The sequence below is a fragment of the Nomascus leucogenys genome, chromosome 20, assembly GCF_006542625.1.
Source record: "Nomascus leucogenys isolate Asia chromosome 20, Asia_NLE_v1, whole genome shotgun sequence".
NCBI lineage: Eukaryota > Metazoa > Chordata > Mammalia > Primates > Hylobatidae > Nomascus > Nomascus leucogenys.
The window spans coordinates 17,089,467-17,108,688 of NC_044400.1; the positions used below are offsets into that span (position 1 = coordinate 17,089,467).

The window sequence follows — 19,222 nt, forward strand, 5'->3', positions numbered from 1 at the left end:
CTCTCCTCCCACTCCAATATACTTTTAGAACAGAGGGATATATGCTATATTCTGTGGAGTACTCTACAGAGGTGCTGCAGGTTTTCTGCAAAGTTCAATTTAAATGCCATTTAAATATATTTTTAATTAAAAAGAAACGCGCCAGCATGCCCAGCTAATTTTTGTATGTTTAGTAGAAATAGGGTTTTGCCATGTTGGCCAGGCTGGTCTCGAACTCCTGACCTCAGGTGATTCACCCGCCTCAGTCTCCCAAAGTGTTACTGTGCCTTTTCTGAAATTCTTTTAAATTGTGAGGACTTGTTTGACTTTTAGATATAAGGTCAAAAGTGCAAGATGTTCTTAGAGCTTTTTAGCAATTCAGCTTTGAAACGAACACTTCCTAATTCTCTTCTTTCAAATTTCTGGATTGATTTTATTGTAGTGTATTCTGAGATTACACAATTAACTATTTTTAACTGCTTCCATTTCCAACCCTGATGTGTCAGTGGGAATGTTCTGTGTATGGTGCACCGAGACAAACTACAGAAAGAAATTGGATCTTAAGTCTTACTAAGCAGGCAATTGTCATTCTTAATATTGTGGTTTCCAATTTTTACTATTTTAATTGATTTTATAATAAGTAAATACTATACATTTGAACTAATTTTTAAAAATAATAAAGTGCCATTTTTATATTTTTCATGATATAGCATTCTATTTTAAAACAGAGTATAATCATATAAAACATTTTGAATCCACACTCTAAAAGCATTGTAGTGGAAGGCCCTGTCCCTCCCACAGTGAAGCTGGAACAGCCTGTCCTGGCAGAGAAAAGGGGGTCAGAAGTTACCATTACATATAGTTGTCAGCAAACTTTAAGGGCAGACATTGCTTTTACATCAGATGCTAACATTGGTAGCATTTCTCGTCGTACCTTTTTGGTCCATTTCTCTAATACGAACTTCTGGATCCCAGCAATTCTCTCGCACCACTCTGAAGACCTTCCCATCTTTCAACAACTTTGCTTCTCCCTGGGGCAGAAAACCCACATTACTAAAATGCAACCTAAGCCCACTTGGACTAATCTTTCCTCATGTGCTTTAGAACCTATTTCTTCCCTAATATTTGAAAAGATTTTTACTTAATCCTTGTGGAAGTAGAAATCAGTAATTTAACAAAAATCAGCTTTCTTTCCTCATGCTTTTCTTTGGCCTGGAGTTGAAGGGGTGTGCTCTGTGGGTGTCAGTGGCTGGACACAGAGATAGCAAGGATGAGGTTATGTTTCTCTGGGCTGCATGACTGAGAATGGCTGATCACCTTGCTGATCTGAACCCCTGGCTACTAGACACAAGAGGATGGCCCAGCGTCTGGAAAATGGTAGTTCTATGACATTTAGAATTGAAAAGAACCTTTGAGATAGACCACCTAGTCCAACCCTCTCATTTTATAGAGAAGCAATATATGGATAACGGGAGTATGTGATTTGTCAAACAGAGCAGAGCCCACTAGTGTCAACACCTGTGGGAGGAGGTGGGCAAATAAGTCAGTCTGGTAGCATGCACAAAATTTGGTACCGAGCTACTTCTTCCACCAGGCATCATGCTTGCCTGGGTACACTGAAATAATTTTTATACATTTTAAATGACAAATAAAAATTGCATATATTTATGCTGTACAACATCTTTTGATATATGTGTGCATTGTGGAATGGCCAAATCAAGCTAATTAACATGTCCATTACTTCACATACTTATTTTTTTTTGAGGTGATGACACTTAAAATATATTCTTTTAGCAATTTTCAAGTATACAATACATTTTTATTAACTATAGTCACCATATTGTGCAATAGATAGGAATTTATTCCTCCTGTCTAACTGAAATTTCATATCCTCTGACCTTCTCAATCTCTCCCCACCCCTTCAGCCTGTGGTAACCACCATTTTGCTTGATGCTTCTGTGAGTTAGACTTTTTTAGATTCCACATGTAAATGCAGTATTTGTCTTTCTATGTCTGGCTTATTTCACTTAACATAATGTCCTTCAGTGTTATTCATGTTGTTGTAAATGACAGAATTTCCTTTTTATAAAGGTATTCCATTATGCATATATGCCACATTTTCTTTATCCATTCATCCACTGATGGACACTTAGATTGATTCCATATCTTGGCTATTTTGAATGATGCTACATTGAACATGGGAATGCAAATACTTCTTCAATATACTGGTTTCATTTCCTCTGCATATATAGCCAGAAGTAGAATTGCTGGATCATATAGTAGTTCCATTTTTAATTTTTTTCAGGAAAACATATGATCATATCAATAGATACAGAAAAAACATGACAAATTTCTACATCCTTTTATGACTTAAAAAAACCTCAATAAATTAGGTATAGAAGGAATAAAGCTGTGGGATTGCCATACGTGAACTTTATTGTTTATCAACGCAATAAAGTCTATGTATGGCAGTACCACAGCTAACATCATACTCGATGGTGAAAATGATGAAAAGTTGAAAACTTTTTCTCTAAGATCAGGAACATGACAAGGGGGCTCACTTTTGCCACTTCTACTCAACATCATAAAGGAAGTTCTAGCCAGAGCAATGAAGCAAGAAAAAGAAATAAAAGTCACCTAAATCAGAATGAAAGAAGTTAAATTGTTTCTGTTTGCAGACAACATGGTTTTATATATAGAAAACCCTAAATATTCCACAAAAAACTGTTAACTAATAAATTGGGTAAAGTTGCAGAATACAAAATTGATATATAAAAGCCCATAGCATTTCTTTTTTTTTTTTTTGAGACGGAGTCTCGCTCTGTCGCCCAGGCTGGAGTGCAGTGGCGCAATCTCGGCTCACTGCAAGCTCCGCCTCCCGGGTTCATGCCATTCTCCTGCCTCAGCCTCTCCGAGTAGCTGGGACTACAGGTGCCCGCCACCACGCCCAGCTATTTTTTTTGTATTTTTAGTAGAGACGGGGTTTCACCGTGGTTTCTATCTCCTGACCTCGTGATCCGCCCACCTCGGCCTCCCAAAGTGCTGGGATTACAAGCGTGAGCCACTGCGCCCAGCCGCCCATAGCATTTCTATATGCTAACAATCTGCAAAAGATATCAGGCAATCCCATTATTTACTTATTTATTTCTCGAGATAGAGTCTTGTTCTGTTGCTCAGACTGGAGTAGAGTGCAGTGGTACGATCTCGGCTCACTGCAGCCTCCGCCTCCTGGGTTCAAGCGATTCTTCTGCCTTGGCCTCCCAAGTAGCTGGGATTACAGACATGTGCCACCATGCCCGGCTAATTTTTGTGTTTTTAGTAGAGGCAGGGTTTCACCATGTTGGCCAGGCTGGTCTTGAACTTCTGACCTCGTGATCCACCGGCCTCAGCCTCCCAAAGTGCTGGGATTACAGGCATGAGCCACCACTCTCAGCCTCAGGCAATCCCATTTAAAATAGTATTTAAAAATACTTAGGAATGAATAACCAAAAAGGTGAAAGATCTGAAAACTATAATATGTTGATAAAAAAATTAAAGAAGACACAGACGAATGGAAAACATCCCATGTTCATGGATTGAAAAATTGATATTGTTTAAATGTCCATACTACCCAAAACAATCCATAGATTTAATAAAATGCCTCCCAAAATTCCAATGACATTTTTACAGAAATAGAAAAAAACCCCATAAATTTCATGTAAACCATGAAAGATCTCAAATAGTCAAAGCAATTTGGAGCAAACAGAACAAAGCTGGAGGAACTAAAAACCTTTTGCACAGCAAGGGAAACAATCAACAGAGTAGAGAGACAGTTTATGGAACAGGAGAAAATATTTGTAAACCATATATCTGATAAGGACTTACTATCCAAACTATATAAGGAACTCAAATAACTCAATGGCAAGAAAACAACTGGGTGAAAAAATGGGCAAAGGACCTGAAAAGACATTTCTCAAAATAGACATACAAATGGCCAACAGGTATATGAAAAAATGTTCAAGTTCACTAATCATTGAGAAATGAGATATCATCTCATACTTGTTAGGATGGCTGTTATCAAAAAGACAAAAGATAGTAAGTGTTGATAAGGATGCGGAGAAAAGGGAACCCTTGTATGCTCTTATTTGGTAACTGGTACAGCCATTATGGAATACACAACTTTTTAATACTCAGAGCAGGGGGCCAAACTAAATGGTTGTGCAGAACATGGCAGTGGCATCTACGTTGGGCCTCTAGTTTGTGATTCCTAAAGAAAAGGGGAAGAACTAGGGCAGGCCCTGGAAATAAAATTGCCTGAATTCAAATTCTTGTTCTGCCACTTACTATGTGGACTTGAGCAAGTTAAACAATATCTTCGAGCTTCAGTTTGTTTATCTTTAAAATAGGGATGATAATGACTTACCTTAAAAAATTAATGTGACTTACATTAAAGAGATCATGTCAGCACGAAATAAGATAATCCATATAAAGCGCTTAGTGGAGTATCTGATACATAAGTGTTAGTTATTATGATTATTTGATATTAATGTTGTATAACGAATTAGGGGCTAGATAGTGTTCCTCTGCTTTGAGGGCACACCACCTTTGGTGGTGCTTCAGGGCCTCAAGGTTACCTTTGGGCCCCATAGAATGTCCAGGTGGGTGTGCGATGATCAAAGGCTTTGAGCTCTGCTTGGTGGAGTCCTCTGCCCTCCTCCTCCTCTTGGCTTGATCATGAGTTGCATCCAAGCCTTCATCCTTCTTCTCCATAGACAAGACCTTCCCCATCTCCTGCACGAAGAAGGCTGGACACTTTTCACCTTTAAGTGCCGTAGCCTGTTCATTTTGCGCATGTATGAGGAAGACTTCAGATCCACATTTTATTTCTCAGGGATGAGGAACAGGTCAGTGAGCAAGCTGACTTGTGTAATTGTGACAGGTGTCCACACACTAGCAGAGTTGGATCTCTGACATCAGGACACCAAGATTGATGTGCTTCAGCTCTGATCCTCTGTTGACCATGCCAGCATCTGAACCACTTCCTAGGTTGAGGAATCTCCTGCAGGAGTCTTGATGGAGGCAGGGCCTAGCCTCCCTCTGCAGAAGGCCAAATACTTGCTCTCCATGCCTTAAGCTTGGCCAATCAGTGCTTGGTTTTGCATTAAGTGATGCAAAAAAACAGGAAGAGTTGAATTTATCCTGCCAGTGATTCCAGCAGTGGCCATGTACAGTGGCTATTGGCAGTGGTGCTGGGGGCAGTATCCATCTGGGGCAGCAGCCTCCTTGCCAGACTGTTCCTGTGGTGTTGCCTTGGCTGTGGCTTCAATCATGGGAATTCCCTGAGTTTCTGCAAGTTTTCTGAGCTTGATTCCACAGATACTTTGTAATTTCTTGAGGGGTTTAAAATAGTTCAACAAATTTCTTTTCTTCTTACACTAATGATTGTTGGTTTCTGTTGCCTGCAACCGAGAGTCCTGACGGATAATGATTGCACAAATAGGATATAGGAACACATGTCTTTTCATTTGGTGAAGAAGGGAGAGGAGAGGGGTGATGGTGAAAAAAAAAAAGTTGAGAAACAAACTTTGATTTGGCAAATTGGAGGTTTTATTTATTTTTGCTCCTTGCTGGGAAAGCTTAATCAATATAAAAATACCCAGTATAGCAGAGTGCCAAAGAGCATGGTCTTTGCATTCAGACAGCTCTGGGTTTAAATCCCATTAAATTACTTACTAGCAGCGCTGACTAGTGAAGTTATGGGCCCTCTGAGTTTAAGCCTCACTTTTTCTATTTGTAAAATGTGGATCATTATACTTGTCATGCTTGTGGCCATCCAACATCCTTGGAACACATCCTATGTGTGAAGAAATGTTCACAATTATAAATTCTACTTTCTTGAGGTAGAATCCAAAATATGCTTTCCCAGTCTGCCTTGTAATGGGGCACTGGCATGTGCTCTGGGCTTTGCCAATTATATGCACCTGCCTGTGCATATAACTTTGACCTGGAAGTGAGCAGTGTGAGGAAGTAGGGACTATGCAGAGTCCACCTGTAGACAGGGGTGTTGTCTAAGATGTTGAACATGACTGGAGCAGCAGAGGCAAAGCTTCTAGTCTCCAGCCTCGGCAGCATTAGCATGAGCATACTGTCCATGACTGGGAGTGGCAACACTTGCATCCTTGCTGGAGCAGCTCACCAGGTGAATGTGGGCATTGATCATGTTAGCACAGCCCTCACAGCTTGATCTCTGGCCCTCACAGGAACTCTGGGAGCTGCTTTTCTAATTAAACTAACTAGAGTGAATTTTGTTGTTTGCAATTAAGAACACTGAGTGATAAAGAAGATTCAATCACAGAATGTAAAGAACTTAGCACCAGGCCAGAGAGCATGCTCGATAAATAACGGCCAGATTTTACCGTGTATGATCAACTGCAAGGGAGGAAATTGGGTTTCTGTGGGAGATGCCTGAGTAAGTTTTGATTTCAAACAAAGCAGAGTATCTTAAAGCTGCAATAGATTATTTAGTTCAGCCCTTGCATTTTAGCAATAAGTCCACGAGGTGTAGTGACTTGTCCAAGGCTGTATGCTTAGTTGGTATAGAGCCGCAGTTTATGAAGCCACTTTCCATCTCACAAGGCTAATATTTGGTGATTGGTGTCTATGTAGTAGGCTAAAGTTAATTACTATAATTTCCTAAAGAGTTTGATCTTTTAGGGGCTGGAAGTGCCTCTCATTACATGGCAGGAGAAGCAGACTCACCAAACTTCGCTCCTTCACATTCTTCATGCTAGATCCATGGTAAGAAAAATGAACGGTAGCAAGTCGGTAGAACTCTTCTGAGTAAAAATCACTGCAGAGCAGCTGTGCCCCTATAATAAGCCCCCAGTTCTCATTGTTTTTTTTTTTTCGGCCGGAATTTTTAGAGCTGACAGCCATTGTAAGGAATCAATCCCTGATCTCTGTCGCTTTACATTCAGGCAAGGCTGTGGATGTGCCTGTCAGCACTTGCTGCTGGAGGAGGAAACAGGGATTTCTTGGGTCCTGTTTTTTTGTTTTGTTTGTTTGTTTGTTTGTTTGTTTTTGAGACAGAGTCTTGCTCTGTCGCCCAGGCTGGAGTGGCGCAGTCTTGGCTCACTGCAAGCTCCGCCTCCCGGGTTCACGCCATTCTCCTGCCTCAACCTCCCGAGTAGCTGGGACCACAGGCGCCTGCCACCACGCCCGGCTAATTTTTTGTATTTTTAGTAGAGACGGGGTTTCACCGTGGTCTCGATCTCCTGACCTCGTGATCCGCCCACCTCGGCCTCCCAAAGTGCTGGGATTACAGGCGTGAGCCACCGCGCCCGGCCCGGGTCCTGTTTTTTAACATTGATCTCAGTATTGGCTGGGTGCAGTGGCTCATGCCTGTAATCCCAGCACTTTGGGAGGCCGAGGCAGGTGGATCACGAGGTCAGGAGATCGAGACCATTCTGGCTAACACGGTGAAACCCTGTCTCTACTAAAAAGACAAAAAAATTAGCCGGGCGTGTTGGCGGGCGCCTGTAGTCCCAGCTACACGGGAGGCTGAGGCAGGAGAATGGCATGAACTCGGGAGGCGGAGCTTGCAGTGAGCGGAGATGGCGCCACTGCACTCCAGCCAGGGCGACAGAGCGAGACTCCGTCTCAAAAAAAAAAAAAAAAAAAAAAAAACATTGACTTCAGCATTAACCAAGATCTTAAACTAAACTAATAACCAAGTAATGGGAGTAAGCTGCTTTAATTTAGACAACCAGAGCCCAATCCCATTTTTTCCTAAACTCTCAAAAGAAAATCAAGTGGTTTTTTTTTTTTTTTTTTTTAAGAATTCCTCCATGCAACTATTACTATCCAGATAACACACTTTAAATACACCTCTTATATTTTTAAAGCCAGAACTTCGTCCTGGAGTCTGATTCCTAGGGAACCTAACCTGTGAACTTCTGACTTTTAAGTTCTAATTCTAATACTATCCGCAAAAATATGGCTGGTATTTCAAATATCTGATACTGCATGTATCATCAGAAATGTATTTTCTTGTCTTTCCTTTTTTTTTTTTTTTTTAATTGAGATGGAGTCTCACTCTGTTGCCCAGGCTGGAGTGCAGTGGTGCGATCTCGGCTCACTGCAATCTCCGCCTCCTGGGTTCAAGTGATTCTCCCACCTCAGCCTCCTGAGTTGCTGAGATTACAGGCATGTGCCACCACACCCGGCTAATTTTTGTATTTTTAGTAGAGACGGGGTTTCACCATGATGGCCAGGCTGGTCTCGAACTCCTGACCTCAAGTAATCTGCCCTCCTCAGCCTCCCAAAGTGCTGGGATTAGGCGTGAGGCACCATGCCCAGCCAGAAATGTATTTTTAAACTCAGTCTTTCACCATCAGATTTCCATTCTCCTCCCCATCCCCCTAGTGCCCACTCGAGCAATCCCTCCAGACCACACCAGCTGCCATGCTGGTTGGGCTCGAGGTGCAGAGTTGGCAGAAATGGCCCAGACCTTGTCATCAGGAAGCAACCTCTGTAGTCACTGCAGCTCCCACATCCCCAGGTTCTGAAGGACATCTACCCCGGGAGGCCCTACTTCAACCAACCCAAACTCGATTTGCTCAGCCTGTTTTTCTTCTCGGTCCCTGGCCTGCTTTTCCTCCTGGGTTGGCGGCTTCTGTCCTTCAAGCCTACATTACTTTGCTTATTGCCTGGAGACTACATCATTTTTTTGCTTCCCTCTGCCTGATAGGCCACCATCCAATCCATTTCCTAATATCATTGATTCTGTCTCCAGAATATTGCCTACAATGGCTGGTCCACTTCTCTCCACCTCCACTGCTCATTGTTCCACACCCTCATCCTCTCTCCCTGAATGATTGCTCAGCCTCCAGCCCCATCTCCCTGCTTCCATTCTGACTCCCTTTCAACCTAGTCTCCACAAAGTGATCAGAGTAAACTTACAAATCCCCATCTCAGATCTTGCCACTGCCCCACTTAAAACTCTTGAATGGATTCCTGTTTTCCTGAAGGTGAAATCCAGACTCCTTAACCTGGCCTGTAAGGCCTTGCATGATTTAACTAACCCCTGCCTACCTCTGTTACTTCCTCATGTTTATACCTTTATAAATAGTCTCTTTATGAACTCTTTTCAAAGTAGTCTAATTTAAGCGTGCCATTTGTTTTCCATTTGGAACCTGATTCATCTAGCTTTAAAAACCATACGTATAACATACTAATAATACTCTGTCATTTCCAAAGGTGCATTCCTATTTAAGTAAAACCATAGGAGAAGGTCTGGAAAAATACCCACCAAACTGTTAATAGGAATTAATTTTGAGAAGATATACAAATGACCAACAAACATGAAAAAATGCTCCACATCACTGATCATCAGAGAAATGCAAATCAAAACCACAATGAGATACCATCTCACACCAATCAGAATGGCCATTACTAAAAAGTCAGAAAATAACAGATGCTGGTGAGGCTGTGGAGAAAAGGGATTGTGGGCCAGGCATGGTGACTCACTCCTGTAATCCTAGCACTTTGGGAGGCCAAGGCAGGTGGATAACCTGAGGTTAGGATTTTGAGACCATTCTGGCCAACATGGTGAAACCCCGTCTCTATAAAAATACAAAAATTAGCCGGGTATGGTGCCAGGAGCCTGTATTCCCAGCTACTCAGGAGCCTGAGGCAGGAGAATTGTTTGAACCTGGTAGGTGGAGGTGCAGTGAGTCGAGATCACACCACTGCACTCCAGCCTGGGCGACAGAGTGAGACTCCTTTTAAAAAAAAGAGAAAAGGGAATGCTTCTACACTGTTGGTAGGAATGTAAATTAGTGGAGTATCTGACCGTGGAAAGCAGTTTGGAGATTTCTCAAAGAACCTAAAACAAAATTGCCATTCAACCTAGCGATCCTATTACTGGGTATATATGCAGAGGAAAATAAATTATCCTACCAAAAAGACACATGAACCTGTATGTTCATTACAGCACTATTCACAATAGCAAAGACATGGAATCAACCTAGGTGCCCGTAACAATGAACTAGATAAAGAAAATATAATATTCCATGGATATTCCATGTACACCATGGAATACCATGCAGCCATAAAAAATAATGAAATCATATCCTTGCTGCAACACAGATGCACCTGGAGGCCATTATCCTAATCAAATTAACACAAGAACAGAAAACCAAATACTGCATGTTCTCACTTAGAAATGGAAGCTAAACATTGGGTTTACATGGATATAAGGATGGCAACAATAGACACTGGGGACTACCAGAGGGGGCCGGGAGGGAGGAGACAAGGCCTGAGAAACTGATCATTTCCAATGGTTACTATGCTCACTAACTGGGTGGCGGGTTCAATCATACCCCTAAACCTCAGCGCCAGTCGATATACCCATGTAACAAACCTGCACATGTATCCTCTGAGCTTAAAATAAAAGTTGAAATTATTTTAAAGAAAGGAAGAACTTTTGAGAACAGGGAATGCTGGCCCAAGAGAACTGTAGCTTTATCTCTAATGGCTTGAATCTAAAAAGGAGCATTTAGTCAAATATTACTTATATTATAATAATAATAAATTATTCTTAAAAACATCTGAAGGTATTGGACAAGATCAGTGGCTTTCAGCCAGTTTTGGGTGTGACCCCACATTAAGAAATCTATTTTTTGGCCAGCCATGTTGGCTTATGCCTATAATCCTAGCACTCTGGGGGGCCGAAGCAGGTGGATCACTTGAGGTCAGGAGTTAGAGACCAGCCTGACCGACATAGTGAAACCCTGTCTCTACTAAAAATACAAAATTAGCTGGGCATGGTGGCACACGCCTGTAATCCCAGCTACTTGGGAGGCTGAGGCAGGAGAATCGCTTGAACCTGGGAGACGGAGGTTGCAGTGAGCCAAGATGGCGCCATTGCACTCCGTCCTGGGCAACAAGAGCAAAACTCCATCTCAAAAAAAAAAAAAAAATCTATTTTGCATTGTCATTCAGAATACCCATATATATCTATTTGTACAGACACAAACTGAGACAGAAGATTCATGAAACAATATTTACTCTTGCCATAAGCAGTGCATTCTACTATTTTGTTTTGCAATTCTTTCATTTTTTAAGGGGGTTAGTACTTCGACATATGAATTTTGGGGGGAGGGGGACACAAATATGGTCGATAACAGTGAGGAGTCCGACAGGATTATGTGTGTAAAAATGCTCAAAGTGTGATGTAAATGTTCACGTGTGTTTGTGTGTGTGTGTGTGTGTGTTCCCAAGGCCCTGGGATGAACTCAGTGTGTGTTTCTAGATGCTGTTGACCTATGGCTTTGAAATGGGCCCGTGTCTACCCTCCTGGGTTGGAGGCTTTAAAATGCTCCTAGGTGTCTTTGCCATCAGGGCACAATTCTGCCCCCACGGGATGCAGATCCTGGCAGGCTGTCATACAAACCAAGGACTGGCCTGCTACTTATATTTTTATAAATATTCAATCAAAAGACAAATAATGTTTTTCAGTTCTGAGCAAGGCTTTGCCATGACAGACAACTACCCCTCAATTTGTTTGGGGAACACTGAAAAACCAAGAGTTAAGAAGAGAAATGGAGCAAACCAGAGAAATGTTTTGGAAAGAACTTTGAGAGAACAGGAATCTCCAGGGTAAGTCAATCCTGGGGGCAGAACACGTTTCTTCACTAAAGGAACATAGGAGAGTAAGAATTGTTTTCAAATCCCAAATCCTGGATTTTCTCATTGCTCCCCGCCTAATTTGCATAATTGTTTAAATTTGCATATTGTTTTCTATGGACTCGAATCCCTGACAACTGTAATTATGAAAAATACAGACTGAGTCTGTTTTGGTTTGCTTTGTTTTGTTTTTGAGAGAGAGGGAGTGTGTTACTCTTTTATCCTATTTGATTACCATTGTATCAGATTTTGCTGGAAATAAGTCAGTAGATGTGACTGGAAAATATTTCCTTTTTGTTTTCTTTTGGAGATTTGGCTACTAAGTTTATGAAATTTCTTGATATTAAAACAAAATGAAATGAAGGCCATTCAAATCCACTATCGAAGGACAAACTGAAGACAGGGACATGGAGTAAGAGAAAAAAAAATCACAGCTGCCTGTCCCTGCAGCTGGGGTTTCCTAGCTGCTTTGCCGTCAGCTCCATTCATATCATACTTTCCCTCGGAGAGACTTGAGACCAGCTTAGAGCATCAGATCCTGGTCTAGGAACTAGCATTTTGAATGGGAGAAGTGAAGCACAGTGATTGAATTGGCACTTAGTGGACACACTGAAGTAGGTGAGGATGAGCTGCCTCAGAGACAGTGATGTTTAAAACTATTGAAAACCTAAGCAGTACCCTTCAGGACATAGGCATGGGCAAAGATTTCATGACTAAAACACCAGAAGCAATGGCAACAAAAGCCAAAATTGACAACTGGGATCTAATTAAACTAAAGAGCTTCTGCACAGCAAAATAAACTACCATCAGAGTGAACAGGCAACCCACGGAATGGGAGGAAGGTTTTGCAATCTATCCATCTGACAAAGGGCTAAGGAACTTAAACAAATTTACAAGAAAAAAAACAACCCCATCAAAAAGTGGGTGAAGGATATGAACAGACACTTCTCAAAAGAAGACATTTATGCACCCAACAAACATGAAAAAAAGCTCATCATCACTGGTCATTAGAGAAATGCAAATCAAAACCACAATGAGATACCATCTCACGCCAGTTAGAATGGCGATCATTAAAAAGTCAGGAAACAACAGATGCTGGAGAGGATGTGGAGAAATAGGAACACTTTTATACTGTTTTTTGGGAGTGTAAGTTAGTTCAACCATTGTGGAAGACAGTGTGGCAATTCCTCCAGGATCTAGAACCGGAAATACTATTTGACCCAGCAATCTCATTACTGGGTATATACCCGAAGGATTACAAATCATTCTACTATAAAGACACATGCATACATATGTTTACTGCAGCACTATTCACAATAGCAAAGACTTGGAACCAACCCAAATGCCCATAGATGATAGACTGGATAAAGAAAATGTGACTGGCTGGGCACAATGGCTCACACCTGTAATCCCAGCACTTTGGAAGGCCGAGGTGGGCGGATCACCTGAGGTTGGGAGTTCGAGACCCGCCTGACCAACATGGAGAAACCCTGTCTCTACTAAAAATACAAAATTAGCTGGGCATGGTGGTGCATGCCTGTAATCCCAGCTACTCAGGAGCCTGAGGCAGGAGAATCGCTTGAACCCGGGCAGCAGAGGTTGCGGTGAGCCAGGATCACGCATTGCACTCCAGCCTGTGCAACAAGAGCGAAACTCCGTCTCAAAAAAAAAAAAAAAAGGAAAAAGAAAAAGAAAAAAAGAAAATGTGGTACATATGCACCATGGGATACTATACAGCCATAAAAAAGGATAAGTTCATGTCCTTTGCAGGGACATGGATGAAGCTGGAAACCATCATTCTCAGCAACTAACACAGGAACAGAAAACCAAACACTGCATGTTCTCACTCATAAGTGGGAGTTGAACAATGAGAACATATGGACACAGGGAGGGAAACATCACACACCGTGGCCTGTCTGGGGATGGGGGGCTAGGTGAGGGATAGCGTTAGGAGAAATACCTAATGTAGATGACGGGTTGATGGGTGTAGTGAACCACCATGGCACTTGTATAACTACATAACAAATCTGCACGTTCTGCACATGGATCCCAGAGCTTAAAGTATATATATATATATATATATATATATACTTTATATATATATATATACTTTATATATATGTATACTTTATATATATATACTTTATATATATATACTTTATATATATATATACTTTATATATATATATACTTTATATATATATATATATACTTTATATATATATATAAAACCCCAAAAAGCTCTATAGTGGTTCCCCACTGTCTTCAGGATAAGTTCAAAGCCCTAAGCTCATTTCAGGGCCTAACCCCTAAATCCTTCATGGCCCTGTCTGATGAGGTTTCTGGCTTCCTCTCCATCTTTTTGCCTCTTCTTCGCTCTCCCTACTCTTGTCTGCTTCTATGTTTTCTCACAGAGCAACCAAAGTGGTCTGTTAAAACCACTAAGACCCTCCGAAGAATTTGAATTGTTCTGAGAATACAATCCAGACTCTTTAGCATGCCCTTCAAGTCCACATGTGGCCGGGCCTCTGCCTGCCTTGCCAGCCCATTTCCTACTATCTTCCCCTTTCACTGCATTTCAGCCACATTGCCTTCCTTTCTGTTCCTTGAACACATCAACTCTTTATCACTTTGTGGCCTTTGCAACTGCTGTTTCCCTAGCCAGGAACACTTTTCCAAGTATTCCCTTCTCATCCTCAAAGCCTTTGCCAGGTCACTGACCAGCCAGCCTCTTGCTCTCTATCACATCGCTGCTTTGTATTCCATTCTCTGAATTGATTATGTTGACTTGTGACCCCTAGAATCTGAGCACTAACAGAGCCAAGACTATGTCTATCTTGTTCACCAGCATATTCTCAGTGTCTAGGTTGGTGGGCCTGACACAAAATAAGTTTCAATAAAAAGCAATAAGTCAGTGAATGAATGTATGAGAGCCAGTGGTTCTCAAACTTGAATATGCTACTTTGGGAGGCTGAAGTGGGAGGACTACTTGAGGCCAGGAGTTTGAGGTCAGCCTGGGCAACATAGTGAGACCCCCTGTCTATAAAATAAAATAAAATAATTAGCTGGGCATGGTGATGTGCACCTGTAGTCTCAGCTACTTGGGAAGCTGAGGTGAGAGGATCACTTAAGCCTGGGAGTTGGAGGCTGCAAGTGAGCTGTGATTGCATCACTGCACCCCAGCTGGGCAATAGAACGAGACCCTGTCCTTAAAAATATTAATAATTTAAAAAACTCTTGACTAAGCATCAGAATCACCAGATGCTTGTTAAAACAGGTTGCTTGCCCTACCTCTAGAGTTCTGATTTGGTAAGACTGGGGTAAGGTCTGAGAATTTGGATTTCTCCCAAGTTCCCAGGTGATGGTGAATCTGCTGGTTGTGGGACCACAGTTGAGGAATGCTGGTACCATCCATAGCTGCGTGCTTGAATTCTGAGCTCACATATGTTTAATATTTCATGCCTTTGTTCCCTTTCTTCTTTTCCTAGAACATGGTTTCTTTATTCTCTGGGCAAGCCTCCCCGCCTGCTTTAAGATGTGGGATGGGCATCATTTCCTCCAGAAGGCCTTCTCTGATCCTTGGTGCCCAAATCTCTGCCCCTTAGCACCTGATGTAAAGGGAGTCCTAACCTTTCGATGCCGCATGGGGTTAGCTCTGCACATTAACTGGATTTCCAGACCACAAGTCCTCCAGAGCCTGCATTAGTCATGTCTGTATGCCAGCTGGAAGCTCAAGAATATTCCCTCTGAACTCGGAGAAGACACATGATACCTCTGAAAATGAAGTCAGACCCATGCCCTGGGCAGATCTAGACTCCCAGCTCACTCTTGGGCCTCATTATTTCTAGAGGGCTTTGCCCACAGCCTTCTTCTTTTTGCCTTTTCCTCTTACCAAACTCAACCCTTAATAACACTGTCTTCTCCCCTTTGTCTCCAATGTTTAATTTTTCCAGCTTGTGCTCAAACCTAACTGTCCCATTTATTTGGTCAGCTTTAATATACTGTAATAACTTGTAGAGAGCACTAGGTCACTTCCTCGAGGCAGGGCAATGAATGCTAAAATTGGTTGATGGGGTGGGGGAGGAGTAAGAGAGAGACTTTTTAATGGGTTCTCAAATTCCAATTTTATCTTCCTAAATACTACTCTTTGAAGTCACCTCCATTTTTCCCAATTATTCTGAGAAATCTCAGTGCTGTTCCCTTGCCTACAATAAAGCTAATACATGGGCAGAAGAATGGGGTTCCCTGGAGGCCCAGCCTGCAGTGAGGTATCCCATGGCTCAGCTGTCCCTGAGTCCTACTGATGTTCATGCTTTGGAAGAAACTCACCTTGCTGTGGTGTTGGAGCTGCACCCAGCCTCCATAGCCGAACCTCTGCAGTGGGGAGACGCACAGTTAGAGTCAAAGAGCAAAGACCAGGCTGCAATCATGGGTCATGCTTAGCACAGAAGATCCTGAGCTCCACCTTTCAAGCAAGCATTGCCTTCCCATTTCCCCCATACCCATGTATCGCCTATTTAGTATTTACAATTAAATTCACTTACATTTTTCCTTCAATATATTTATACAAGAAGAAAATTCTGTTATCTCAGCAGTGCTGGTTTTATCTTTTCCCCTAATGCAGCTTGAATTTTTAAAATGAAGATTAACATGAAAAAATATTGTTCATGTACCACCTAAAATCATTTCACAGGCTACCAGGAGTACATCGCCCCTAAGGACACTCTTTAGGAAACACACTGCTTTTCAAACTGTGGGTTGCAATCCATGAGTAGATTGTGATATCAGTTTAGTGGATAGGGACTCAAACATTTTAATACAGGAAATCATGTATGTAGCAGATGCTGTTGGTGTCCCGCTCATATCCCTTCGCTTTGACACTTCTGTGCATGCCAGCCCACCTCCATCAGCCAGCGCCTGCATTTCACTGGCTGAGGGCTTTCCCCTGGAACCTGCTTTGATCAAGCCATCCTAGTGGGTCAGAAGTACTAAGAAATTAGCTCCCTGCATCCCCTCGGCCCAACAACCCTTAACAGATAATTGAGGGAGTTGTATATAAATACACTGAACACACCGTACCGCACCCCTCGGTCAGGATAACGCAGAGATGAGGCACACATTTTGCTCTGGAATACAAACCTTTCACTGGCTGCCCTATTTTCCTTGTCTCACTTCCTCACTCTACTGGTGTTTCCTGGGATCACCTCCAAAGCAAACTACTTGCATCTGAATCCTTATCTCAGGGTCTGCTTCTTGGAAAACATCAGAGAGTAAAGGAATGGAAAGGAATAGAATAAATTAGAATGTCTCCCGTGTATTAAGTAATGGTTTCATAACAGTTTTTCTTCCCGTTTAATGTATATAAATGTTTGTACTGAGTCATAATGTAAAATAGATTTCCACCTGGGGATCATGTGTAAAAACTGTGGAAAGCCACCAACTGAAAATATAGGTAAGTATGACTCAAATAACTATTGACTTTATCATATCATATCATACTGCGTCATATCATTATTCCTTCTTCACGCTTTCATGGAGTCCCATCTATGACAAGCCTTACTAGGTCAGAGAAAATAAAAGAGAAGGACAGTTCCGGCCCATGTGGAGCAGAGTCTTGGGAGGTTAAGGCTGGGGTAGGCAAGGAATTGAAGGGCCACATCATCGTGTGTGAGACGCACTGTGACTGTGATGCACAGGTGCTCTGGGGGCCTTGGGGAGAGAGCTGACCTAACACCTTGGGCTGTGGTATTGGGAGGGAGGTTGAAAAGGTAGTCCTGAGGTCAGATTGGAGAGGATCTTCTAGTGTTCAGGATTTCCACGCTTCCTGCATGGCTCTCACAGTGTGGTGTCAGAGGGAAGGAATAGAGGCAGGAGATAGCTACATGAGGAAGCTCCTTAATGGCTCTGAGTTGGTCAGTGGTGATGGGTCAACGAGTAAAGCAAGCTGAACATCAGCTCAACCTCTCACTTGTGGCTGAATGAGGCCAGGGTACAGCAGTTGGTTCTCATGCCATGGTGCAGGGAAGTTGTCTGTAGGGAGTCAGGTCCTGATGGACCCCTTTCCTAGCTCCCTTCACCTCTAGACTGAGGGGAAGGTCTGGGCCTGGGCCACGGTGCAGCATAGAGGTGTTTGTGTCTCTGTCTGTGCCTGGGGTCTGCCTCAATAGCTTCGTAAGGTTTGGATTAATTCTATACCAGTCTTATTCCACCCAGGTATAAGGTCTGTTCTTGAGTCCTAGCCCCAAATAATCATATTACCTTTAGAAATCTATCTTCTGTTTCCTCCCCAGTGACATCAGCAGAACCAGTTTTGCAGGATGGGCAGGCAAGGGAAACTGTCAGCCGGAGCTCAGCTTCTCCTCTCTGCCCCCAGCCTCTCCTTTGCTTGTGCCCTCAACCCCTGCTCTCGCCCTTCATGCATTCAATACCCTTGTACTTTTTCCTTGTTTTCCCCTAGAAAAAGCTGCCAAGAGAGGTATGTTGGGGGAGGAATGGAATATGACCTTAATCAGTTATACTTTAGAGTAAACTTAAGACTATGTGCTCTTAAACTGGAAATTTGCCATGGAACTTTTATCCTTAATGTAGAAGAAAAGGTTTTATTTCTTTCTTTCTCTACTGCCTGCTTTCTCCCCCTTCTTCCTCACTCTCTTTCTTTGTTACTTTTTCGTAATTCTGTAAGGAACTGTAACCCATATGTTAGCAGGTAGAGAAGTATTCCATTTGGGGAAGGGCAGGGAGGTAGGAAAGGCAGAGCAGAGGGATCCTCCCACATGGAACAAGTCACTTACAAGGCACTTGACTTTGTTGGCGTGAAGTGTCTCCAAGTCACTGTTTTCTTATGTGTATTAATAAAATGAGGCTAACAGGAGTGGTGGGGACATAAGTTTTTAGGGGAATTAGCTGAGATAGTGCATATAAAGCTGCTGACACCAGGCCTGGCCAGTGGACAGGGCTTCATTCACGCTAACAGTGTTGCTGATGGTGATGGTGGTGACGGTGGGGGCACTAATTGCCATGGTGGAGGGAGTGAGGTGGTGGTAGTGGTGTGGCTGAAGTAGTGAGTATGGCGGCAATGGTGGTACCCGTGATGGCTGATGGTGATGGTGATGGCAGTGACAGCCGTGGTGATAGTAGTAGTGGGGATGGTGGTAGGGGTGGCAGTAGTGGCGACAGTCTTATTCCAACCTCAAATAGAATACTCTAGGGTCAGAACTAAGGAGAGCTGTGAAAAAAAGAGCCTTTTGTCACTCTGTGTCCCTCCCTCCCTTCCTGGAAAGTATAAAGTGCCAATTTACCTCACAGGCCCCTTGCAAAGACCCAACTTATTTAGGGCAACTTTATTCTTCTCCAGGTCTGTGCTTGAAGTAGCCCCGCAGTTCTCATTCTAGGTTGAGCCAAGCCTGGGGTCTAAAATTTATGACCCTGGAAGTGGTTTTGGTCAGAGCATATGCCAGGAAGCATCTACAATCTGAAAGTGTTTGACTGACAATAACCAGTGTCTCATAGCATTTATGAGCATGCCAAATAAAAAGCAAACTGAAAACATTGAAGGAAATTCAGTTTTATATACAAG

At 42.6% G+C, this 19,222-nt stretch overlaps 1 protein-coding gene across 2 annotated transcripts in view; it reads right to left on the reverse strand.

Annotated features, from left to right (window-relative positions):
• The window catches only part of ACMSD (aminocarboxymuconate semialdehyde decarboxylase), a 64,134-nt gene that overhangs the window by 41,492 nt on the left and 3,420 nt on the right, over positions 1-19,222 (reverse strand). Inside the window, exons 2-4 of one of the 2 annotated variants that reach the window (XM_030800983.1) lie at positions 16,786-16,892; positions 15,976-16,020; positions 914-1,010 (exon numbers count right to left, since the gene is read on the reverse strand). In XM_030800983.1, coding sequence (XP_030656843.1) covers positions 914-988 — 75 coding nt within the window. In that variant the 5' untranslated portion in view covers positions 989-1,010; positions 15,976-16,020; positions 16,786-16,892. The remainder of the gene's footprint in view (positions 1-913; positions 1,011-15,975; positions 16,021-16,785; positions 16,893-19,222) is intronic. The other variant, XM_003267592.4, reaches the window with a different exon arrangement.